At 43.2% G+C, this 11,202-nt stretch overlaps 1 protein-coding gene across 1 annotated transcript; it reads left to right on the top strand.

Annotated features, from left to right (window-relative positions):
• The first annotated feature begins 2,549 nt into the window (after nucleotides 1–2,549).
• LOC123425633 (ribosome-recycling factor, chloroplastic) lies at nucleotides 2,550–7,347 on the top strand. The gene is made up of 12 exons (XM_045109330.1): nucleotides 2,550–2,767; nucleotides 3,723–3,843; nucleotides 3,927–3,993; nucleotides 4,090–4,185; nucleotides 4,518–4,615; nucleotides 4,700–4,811; nucleotides 5,587–5,628; nucleotides 6,412–6,468; nucleotides 6,546–6,596; nucleotides 6,682–6,738; nucleotides 6,937–6,981; nucleotides 7,125–7,347. The coding sequence occupies exons 1-11, from the start codon at nucleotides 2,686–2,688 to the stop codon at nucleotides 6,952–6,954; spliced, it is 801 nt and encodes a 266-aa protein (XP_044965265.1). The 5' UTR covers nucleotides 2,550–2,685; the 3' UTR covers nucleotides 6,955–6,981; nucleotides 7,125–7,347.
• The last annotated feature ends 3,855 nt before the right edge of the window (nucleotides 7,348–11,202 follow it).

The raw sequence follows: 11,202 nt of genomic DNA, 5'->3' as shown, positions 1-11,202 counted from the left end.
TCTCATTTAGTATGACAATGATCTCTTCCTGTAGCCTTTTCAGTTGCTTCACACTGATCGACTTTCGACACATAGTGTCGAAAACGTGGCATAGATCAATAAGTGTATAGGGACGTGTGTGTCCAAAATCCCTCCATTATGTGAAGGTTTTGGTGGGGTTGTAAATAGGGCGAGAGGAAACCTGCATGGGTGTCTTGGGAAGTGATGACGAGACCTAAATATTTAGGAGGACTGGGGGGTCGAGATATTGAGTTGTTTAATCTTGCATTCTTTGCAAGACAGGCTTGGAGGGTCCTCCAAGATGCAACCTCATTGAGTGCTAGGATTCTTAAATCCTCATATTTTCCTGACACAGATTTTCTTAGTGCCGAAATCGCTCCTAGACCATCTTAGATTTGGAGAGCAATCCAGGAGGGCAAGGAGATACTTAAACACAGAATCATAAAAAGAATTGGGAATGGGCAATCGATGAATATTTGGGATGACAACTGGATTCCCAAAGAAGTGTCTTTGCGCCCAATTGTCTCGCTAGTGCCGAACCCTCCGGAGAAGGTTTCTGAACTGCTCTTACCAGCTATGGCATCTTGGGATGAACAGTTAGTTCGGGGCACTTTTTTGCCCATTGATGCCGAGGTAATTTTCAAGATACCGGTCTGTACAAGAAACATCGAGGATTTTTGGGCTTCACACCGGGACAAAAAGGGCATGTTCACAGTGAGTTCAGCCTACAGATTCTTGGTCAAGATGAAAATTATGAGAGAAGGTTGGTTACATGAGAACGTTGGTTCTGCAAAATAGGGGAGAGATTGGGGCCTTACAGTGCCATTGAAAATTAGATTTTCCTTTGGCGGCTGGCCCGACACTCCTTACCAACAACTGGCGTGATGAACAAGAGGAATATGGCAACCGGGGGTGCATGTCCCCTATGTGGTGTGCAGGACTCCTCGCGCCATGCGCTTATGTCGTGCACCATGGCAAGGAGTACATGGGCTCTTGCCGAACCGGAGCTAGTGTCAAAGATGGCAGAGAATGTGAACCACGGGCGAAGAATTGGCTATTCGACTTAAATGAAACATTGGATCATTGCTTGTTTACATCAATGGTAGTCACTCTATGGGCTATATGGTATACAAGGATAAAAGCAATACATGAAGGAATTTTTCAGTCTCCATAGCAAACCTCATCTTTTCTGACATCATACATAAGCGAGTCTCGCCGAACCCTCCGACAAAGGCTTCTGAACTGGATTCCCAAAGAAGTGTCTTTGCTACGACAAGACAAGCTCCAGTTGTTGCCCAGCCAGACTCTTCCAATTCCCAGGTCGCCTCACCAGTGAGAGTTGTGAAGATGAATGTAGATGTCGCGATAGTGCGCAACAGACGCAGGGGGGGGGGGGGGGGGGGGTGGAGTGGCCGCCATTTGCTGAGACCACACATGGACGTATCTTGGGACTTCGACGGTTGTGGTACAAGGCATAACTGACGTGACGATACTGGAAACTTTCACTTGCACAGAAGCGTTGGCACTAGCACAGGATCTAAATATCAAGAGGTTGAAGGTGGCATGAGATTGCCTGGTTGTGGTGAAGGATATTAATTCAGGAACAAGAGGCCTTCATTCAACAGTAGTACATGAAATAATAGAGCGTACTAATAACTTTACTCTATGTTCTTTTGTCTATGAACGTAGGAATCATAATTTCGAAGCTCACAATCTCGTCAAATCGGCATGTACTCTAGGCTTACGTAGACATGTTTGGTTGGTCATTTCTCATGACCCGAACCGTTTACCTATGAACATTCTTAGTGATTAATAAAGTAGCAAAATTTCTCAAAAAAAAACTGGTCCATTTTTGCATGTACTCACGTTTGTTCGCTTGCGCGAGCACATTTGCTTAGCCCGGTTGCTCTTTTTTTAGTTTTATTTGTTTCTTTAATGGTTTTTATTCGTTCTCTCCAGTTTTCTTTGTCTTTTCCATTTGTTTTATTTTTCTTTCTCATGTTTTCTATGGTTTCTTTCATCAGTTCTCGCCTATTTTTTCTGGTTTTCTTTAGTAAACTAATATAAAAGTGTTTAATTTTCTTCCTTTTTTTCTTTTCCCTTTTTAACACATGTGTACATTTTTCATATGCACTGTACATTTTTTAATATATATTAGGAAAGTTTTTTACATGTGTTTAAAATATTAGAAATACGTGATGAACATTTTTTTCACATATCTTTTGATGTCTACTTTTTTCATACCTTGTACATTTTTCATATACATATAATGTTCTTATAAATGTTTCATATTTATTAAATATTTTTTTTAAAAAACATGCTTTGAATTTTTTATTGAATACACGTGGTAAACATTTTTTTAAATGCACGTTGGAAACGTTTTGAAATTTATGTACTGAGCGCAGGAAATGTTTTTCATGATAAAACAAATTCTCTGAGCTATGTAAACTTTTTTCCTCTCAAGTTTTACATACGGCCCATAAGAAATTGCTGACATATAGGCCACCAAGCATAATTGGACCCAAGCATGCGCTACTAGCCCACGAGAGCTCACAAACCTCTTCGGCCATTTCCCTCCCTCCCCCCTCCCTCCTCCTTCTCCCTCTCCTTATCCACAATTTCCACACCAATCCACCACTTTCCACTCGGCCTTCCTCTCGCTACCACTCCGCCTGCTGCCGCGCCATGGCGCTCCACGCCGTCTCCCCTGCGGCGGCGGCACCTCCGCCCCGCGCCCTCTCCTCTGCCCGTCTGCCCCAGCGCCCAGGTTGCTCCTCCTCCCTCCGTCCTTTCCCGCTTCGTTGAAACCCGCGAGTATCACACAGCTTTTATCATTCATGATACGGGTTGCGGCGTAGTAAGCACTAAGCACTGTAGCGCTAAGACGAACCCCAGGTCAGGAATGCAGTGGCATACAAATGCCGGTGCTTTTATCGCTTCTCCGTTCACGGAACAACCTTTGCGACCAGTGCAGTTAGGTTGCTGTTTGCATCGCGCCAACATATAGACAAACTAAGACTGAATCGGATTTGGAACGGCAAGTTCTATACTCCACTGTGCACTTGGATATGTAATTGAGAGTCATTTCAGCCTGCATTTCACGATACTTGAGGAAAATACAGTATGTACTAGTATTACTTTACTTGTGGTTTTGAGCTAATGTCTGTTGGAATACTAGTATTTCTTTGCACTTAAATGGGTAGATATCAGCAGTACTGGATATCAGGAACCATTGACAGCTGCTATCCTTCACAATTCAGGCTCATTCAGAAGTGACTGAAGCCATTTATAAACCGATGTATCACATGAAATTCATCACTGGATGTTTGTTGTTTCTCGTGGAAGACTGGTGAGACAGACGTAGTAGCTAATGTGGCTCCAAGTAACTAGGAGTAGTTTCTACTCACTCCATCTGGAATTAGTTGACTCTCAAACGGATGTATCTAGACGTATTTCAGTGCTAGATACATCTGTTTGAGCGTGAACTAATTTCGGATGGAGGAAGTAGATCAGAGCGGACCTCTTGTGCATCAGCAAGAAATAATGTGACAAGGCATCATCAGTCATCAGAGCATACTGCATTCAACGTGTTGTGGTTCTTTCTCAGAACTGCTTCTACCTTATGTACATATTCGTACTAGTTTACCAAGTAACCAGAGCACATATTCCTACTAGAACTCATTAGTGGACAAGGTCTCATCAGAGATTGCCGTATTTCACAGGTTGTGGTTGTCTCTCAAACCGTTCATCCTTGTTAAGTTCGCCCACAAACTTCATGAAAATTCAGTCTGGAGCAGTGGGTTTCTTTGGTGTGCCTTTGGTTCTTCAACACTCGGACAAGAGGCGAGTAGTCTTGCATTTAAATATTTCTTGTACTTAATGAGCTTCAAGTTAATCTTCGTTAACTTGTGATTATCATGTATCAGAGCAGTTTTGAGGCATGCCACTAATGAAGAAATTGAGGAAGAAAAGACAATCGTTGAAGAACAAGCTGTAAATAACAATGCAATTCTGTATTAGAAGTATTAATATTTGCCTTGTAAAGTCTATTACGTATGGTGCTAACTAGCTGGCACTATGTATTGTCAGAAAGAAAAGATGGAGAAGGCCATTGAAACAGTTCAGTCGAACTTCAATACCGTGAGGACTGGGCGGGCAAACCCGTCTATGCTTGACAGGATTGAGGTTTGATGATTTAGCTTTGTTCCTTTTTATATATTCTGAAAGTAACAATTGCATGATAGCACCCGTCATTCCGTGTGATGTTCTTTCTATATCTGTATAACAATTTAATTGGTTTTACTTCATAACTAGGCTACGTGTGAACCAGTAGTTATTTCAGTAGGCTAATGATTACCATTAAATTCTGCACTGATATCAGAGGGACAATGTGTGGTCAATACAATTCACTGATATTGTTTGGAAACAATTGAATTAGCGTATGCAATTAAGACTAAAGCACAAAGAGGTTACTGTGCAAAGGTGAAGCAGCTCAAATGGCGAATAATTCCTTGCAGGTTGAGTACTATGGAACTCCTGTAAACTTGAAGACTATTGCACAAGTAAATACTCCAGATGCGACTTCTCTTCTTATCCAGCCATATGACAAGTCTTGGTAAGCTATTTGTTGTCCCCAGTTTAGGCATAAGTTGGTATTGCTTTGTATGTCCCGTGTTGTTGACATACATATACTGTGCAGCCTCAAGCTCATTGAGAAAGCTATAGTTGCTGCAAATATTGGGGTAACACCAAGCAATGATGGAGAAGTGATACGAGTCACTGTCCCACCATTGACATCTGATCGCAGAAAGGTTTGTGCATTACATTGCCAACCTCTTGTGCTTAAATTAGTAGTATTGTCCTTTGAGTTCTGGCTCGTTTGGTCAACCTTTTAGTTTGCATGATTGTGCCTTTTTCTTCTTTCTTGTGTTAAAATTCATTTTGAAAATATGACAACAACAAATCTTAATATGCATACTCCCTCCACCACATATATAGGACCTAATCCATTTTCCGAGGTTACCTGCATGTTACACAAAGCATATCATCGAATTCGTATGTAAAAAGAAGTTTCTAATGATATAATTTTTATATCATACATCTCATATACTGATAATTTTATCGTTGGTTAAAGGCTACCTCGAAAAATGTATTTGGCCTATATATGTGGATGGAGGGAGTACCATTTCTTGAGTCATAATAGCAAGGACACTTTAATAATTCATATCTGAGACCTCGACACAGCCTAAGAGAAAAAAAAACACTTGCAATAAAATATGTTTCTGAAACTTATGTGATCTAGTAGCACCTTCACTGTTTGCTAGCACCATAAAATACAGCATTCCTTACATCAAAGAAGGTCAGAAATTGATTTGAACGTGATGCATAAAAAGTGCATTATTTCAATGGAACTCTTTAGATGGACTATTTGGCAAGTGTTGCAATGCTGCTTAACTGTACTTGTTCAAGCATAGGAATTTTCTATAGCTTGATAACATGTTCAATATTATATCTATCGGTTTTGCATAGATAATGAAATTCTTATGGCTTTATTCCCAATTAATCTTCTCTTTTTTCGTGGGGCAGGAGATGACAAAAACCGTAGCTAAGTTATCTGAAGAAGGCAAGGTAGAGCCTCACATCTGCACACATTTTACATTCTTTTCAGCAGAATATTTATAATTACATTTTATACTGGGGCTTAATTTTCCGTACACCATTTTCGTGCATTTTAGTTCTGATGATTGGCCACCCTACTTGCACTATTTCAACAGTTTGAAGTACTCCCTCCGTTCCTAAATATAAGTCTTTCTAGAGGTTTCACTAGTAAACTACATACGGATGTATATGGACATACTTTAAAATGTATATTCACCCATTTTGTTTCGTATGTAGACTTTTAATAAAATCGCTTAAAAGACTTATATTTAGAAACGGAGGTAGTATATCTGAAGCCTTTATGCATTTACTGATAAGTTACTTAAGCTCACCTTTACAAATTACTTATGTTGTGATCGTGATGATAGAATTTAGCAAGAACCAAACATAGATGTTTCACGGAAGTTGTTAAATCACATGCTCTTTACTGCGTCTGTTACACATAAATTGATATATACAAATGTTCTTTCTTGAACTTGGTAAAAGGCATGTCAATCTCTGTTCTTTTCTGCTGTTCTTCTAACATCTGTAGATACTCATGCTTTAGTATATACAAGATGCTGAGTTGCAGACCGTGACTTAGTTAACGAAACAGGAACTCCATCCCTTGACACTAATCTCTGATACAGAAGTGGAATAAAAAAATGAGGGAAAAATGCACATTCAACATTGAGGATTTTCATGAAATATTGTGATTTTTTCTCCTAAGTGGATTCGAAACAATGTGTGATAGCCTTGACTTTTTTTTTTCAGGTTGCTATCAGAAACATAAGACGAGACGCAATCAAAGCCTATGATAAGCTAGAGAAGGTTTGCTCTTTTCAGCTGGTACTAGTTCATTGAGGCTCCTTTGCCCTAAAATTAACATCTTGCACTTGTATACATAGGAAAAGAAACTTTCTGAAGATAATGTGAAGGATTTATCAGCCGATCTACAAGTGAGGACACACACGTCCATGTACCCCTGTAGTAGTACAGAGATGCATCAGGGACTAAGACTAACTTCTTGTACAAATTCTACAGAAAATCACAGACGAGTACATGAAAAAGGTTGAAGCCATCCAAAAGCAGAAGGAACAGGTACTTGGGTCCATAAGATGGTCCTGCTTATCGCTTCAATGTTACTCCTGTCTTTAGATAATGGTTAATTCAACGCAATTAGTATGATATGAATGAGTAAAAAAAAAGGGCTTTGCTTGATGCCAAAGAAGTTATTATTCATCATCGCTCGAGAACCATGGAAAGATAAACAAAATCTTATCAATTTTCCCTTTTCAGGAGCTGAGCAAGGTTTAGATCCCGCCCCCGACTGAACAAAAACTGGTGAGTCGCATTTCGTCCTGTCAAGTACCTTGGCTGTGTTGAAGAAACTGACGTATCAGCAACCAACACATTTGTTGGGTTATCACAGAACTACAGCAGTAGTTATTTCAACAAATTAGCACCTAACATGTGAGATTTCGTAGGCCACAAGATTTCTGAAGCCTTCTTGTCATCGGATGGTTGCCACTGCGCTGTGCGATCACTCCTTGGGTTGGACTCTTGCTAAGACTGATGGATGCAAAGTGCAGACCTCGTTTCCCTTTTGTAATTAGGCCTCCGCCGACTTCCTGTCCGACTGCTATTGTCAATATTTCTCTTCGCCACATCTATGATGTGCACTCTAAAAGTCTCAGTTTCCTTTGCTAATTATACACCCTGGGCTGGGCTCCACTGCAATCGGGTGCTACAAATTGGGCAAGTTCTTTTTCATGTTTCAGAGATTGAAACGAGGCTCCTTTACTACTTTTTTGAAACATGGCGCTTTATTGATTAAATCACATCATTACAAAGTTCTTCCCGCAAACACTCCGGGACAACATCAAAGTAAAAATTACAGGAAGAAAGCATACTTCTACGAGCTAAAACATGCGCCATAACATTTGAACTTCGCCCAACATGCTTGAACGAACAGATGTCGAACTCTGAAGCAAGGCGTTTGATATCGCCGACCACAGAGCCGACAAGAGATCGATCCATAGAAGAGGACCGTATCCTTTGAATCAGCGTCAGGCAGTCCGATGCCATGGAAATGCACCTGAAACCATTGTCTCTTGAGACCTCGAGAGCACGTCGAGCAGCCATCGCTTCGGCGAGTTCCGGAGCCACAATTCCTGCTATTCCTTCGTTGCAAGCCATCATGAAAGAGCCATGATGGTCACGCATCAGCGCACCCCATCCCATGCGATTCTCGGCTTGAAAAACAGCAGCATCGACATGAAGACAAATGTGCCCGGCTGGTGGTGGCGTCCACACTGGAGGTGAAGAGGAAGCACACCTGTTGGCCTTTGGTTGCGGGAAACAATGCTGAACTATATTGTCCACATAAGCCTTGATCTTGCTAGCCACGCGAGACGGATGGAGGAGATCATGCCCATTCCTAGCATCATTTCTAGCCTCCCACACATGCCAGCAAGTAACCGCCAGGGTGGTCAATTGGATTTGCGACGATCTGTGCAGGAAATCAAAGATCCATTGTCGCATATCAGAGAAGGACCTCTTACCCAGCTTGACAGGAATATCTTCTTTCACGGCATCCCAAACTGAAGCGGTGAAGGGGCAGAAGAGAAACGTATGCTCCACAGTTTCAGTGCGTCCACAGAAAACACATCTATCATCAGCCGGTATCTTGCGATGCTTCAGTTGAGTACCGGTCGGGAGACAGTCGTGGGACATACGCCAAAGAACAACTTTCATTTTATTGGGGGAATTAATGGCCCAAAGAGATTTCCATGATCTCGTTTGATCACCCAAATCAGAGGCCTCACCATGACCCTTGGCAGCACGTTTGCAGAAGAAAGTCTCCATGCGTGCAAAGTTGTAGGCTACTTTACTACTGTGCCTTTGACACGATAGGCCGGCCACCGGCTATTGCCAGTGGATCATGGGCCCCATGTTGAAAATATCCACGTCGGCGACGATGACTGGCAGCCCGACACGTCCCTTGCCGACAACGACCAGGCTGCGATAATTACGGACGCTGGTGCGGCCCCACGGAAGGACGGGCCGGACTCGTGTGCCAGTGGTAGGGCCAACAATCGGCGGGTGGTCCCGGCGCACAGTACGTCCCATTCCTGTGTTCTCCACTAGGATTGAGTGATGGTGACTCCGGTGGGCAAAGTATTCATTGCCGGCATGGACCGGTAAACATTTTGAATGCTGTGCCACTGATGGAGTAGGATATCACCTCATGTGTCCATCACTTATCACTTCAACGCTAGGAGAAGCGGCGATTAGCAAATTATTACGCGATTCCTTTGATTTCCATGGTTGTATTCCTTTTCGTAAGGTTAGGGAAATGACCATTTGATTAGACGGTGGTAATATGCTGGAGTACTGAACATCTTTTACTAGCAGCACTTGGGATAAAAGTCGGAGGAGTGCGTGGGTTCGGCGCAAGCTAGGAAAAACACGTCAAAGCCCATCAGAAGTGGAACCGATCACCCAAGGGAAGATGCGCAGCAACCAACCAAGGAAAACGATAATATTACAGACCATCAAACTTTGAGGGGACAAGAACGAGAACACGGCGCAAGTTAGAAGGAGGCATTCAACCAACAGAGACGCACAAGGAGAATCAAAAAGAAAACCAACAAAAACGCACCGGCCGGGCGCGGCAATGGAAGGCAGCAAGTCGATGTCTGCGGTGGCCGCTCCCCGCCGTCGTCAGCTCGCTTCCGTCGCCGATCTCCCGGGCAGCGGCAGGGTAGGCGGCGACCTGACGTTTCAAGCGCAGTGACGATGGCAAAGGAGAGTGAGGAGAAAGCCACCCTTGTCGCCGTGGTATTCCTCGGCTCTCGTCGTGGTTTCAGAGCGAGCACGCAGCGCGGCGCCGCGCCCTGCCTTTGTACTGTCCCTCGGGTTGACTATACCATACCGCCTGCACATGCCAGTGCAGCGGCACATCACGTCAACCACTGTACTAGTCGGAGCAGCGGTAGTACTGGTGGATTTGGGGAGGGGTGAAAAAGCTAGCAGGTCCCACGCTTCCATGGCCCGTCATCTGCCGCCTATTCATGCGGACCCACCCTGAAAATATTTACTCGCCGAGTAGTACAGCGACAAGCGGCCCACAGTCTGCCACTACGTGTGGGACCCAGGGTACATGAAAGACGTGGGACCCCCTGGAGGAGGAGGAGGAGGAGCACAGCAGAACTATACGGACACGGCATCGGGTCGGGCGTGGCCCCAACCGTACGTGGACCCCGGTGGGCACGGAAAGCAGATTGGACCGCGGCGCAGGGCCCGCGGCTATCCCTGTCGCGATGAGATCTCGGGCTCTAGACGTGGACCGTGCACTCGCTAGCCATAGCGGTGATATCTTAGCCATATAGTGGTACAAAGTATTCAGGAGTAACAAATATGTTGATGTAACAGAGAATTAAAGAAAAAAAAAAGATTAAAGTAACATAGATAGATAGATATCGTACCATGTTAAATACAATGCTACTTTGTGTCATGCATCATAAAAATAGTTTCATACAATAATATCATATACATAATACTGATATTTGTTACTCCCCGGTATAACCAGGCTCAGCGGTTCAGCCAGGAGCCCAGGATCGCGAGCCTTCGGAGGATGTGGATTGGTCCATCGGGGAAAGGATATGGTAGCTCGGTACTCGTGTGTTCCGGATTTAGGTCAACAAAATAATTTTCTTTTCATTTTTACGGTCAACGACGTATTCTTTAACCCCATGTAAAGAAATCCGCATATGAAAATCAAGACATTCTTCTTCAGATATTTTAAGATATCCGCTGACATCCAGCATGGAATGCGCAATGGATAAAGACTAGAGAATAAAAAATTCAAGTGTTTGCTGATCTTCATTAAATACTCTCTCAATCCAAAAATACTTAACGAACAAATGAATTGAATTGAAAGTATCCAAAACTAAAACACCTCTAAATACATCTATTTATTGACAAGTATTTTTGAACGAACAACATATGTATTTTAATATTGGGTTGGACAAGGTTTAAAGTCGCGCATTTTATTGATTTTTTAGTTTGATCATTGTTGTTTACTCATGCGTTCCTTATGACTATGAGGTGTCAATAATGACTTCATCAATCTTAAGATGTTGTACACATTAAGGTGTGTTGTGAAATCCTCCACCTCCAAACTTCTCTAATTCTCACCCCGAAGCGAACCCGAATGCCATAGCTCCACGAAGCTGAAATCGAGGAAGTTGTCGTGGGTTGTCGTTCGTTTTTCCGAAGCGAGACTTTCCCGGCTTCACGTTTTGGTGAATCCGGAGTTTGGATTATTTACGGCCATAATACCATCGCCCAAAAAAATGTTTCGATTAGCTCCTCCCTCAATCTCGCATGCACCCTCACGCTCACATCTCCCATTTCCTTTGTTTCTCCTCTTGAACCCTCACCGTGATGCTACCGTCGTCATGCCTGATTGCCCCATCACCGGCCAGATCCTCGCCTCCGCCTACAGATTCGGTCGCCCAAGGTTGTTTCCCTCCGGATCTCATCATCATTGCCGCCCTT

The sequence above is a fragment of the Hordeum vulgare genome, chromosome 2H (assembly GCF_904849725.1).
Source record: "Hordeum vulgare subsp. vulgare chromosome 2H, MorexV3_pseudomolecules_assembly, whole genome shotgun sequence".
In the NCBI taxonomy this organism is placed as follows: Eukaryota; Viridiplantae; Streptophyta; class Magnoliopsida; order Poales; family Poaceae; genus Hordeum; species Hordeum vulgare.
Note: the sequence above shows the minus strand (reverse complement) of the source record. Positions and strands in the feature narration are given on the sequence as shown.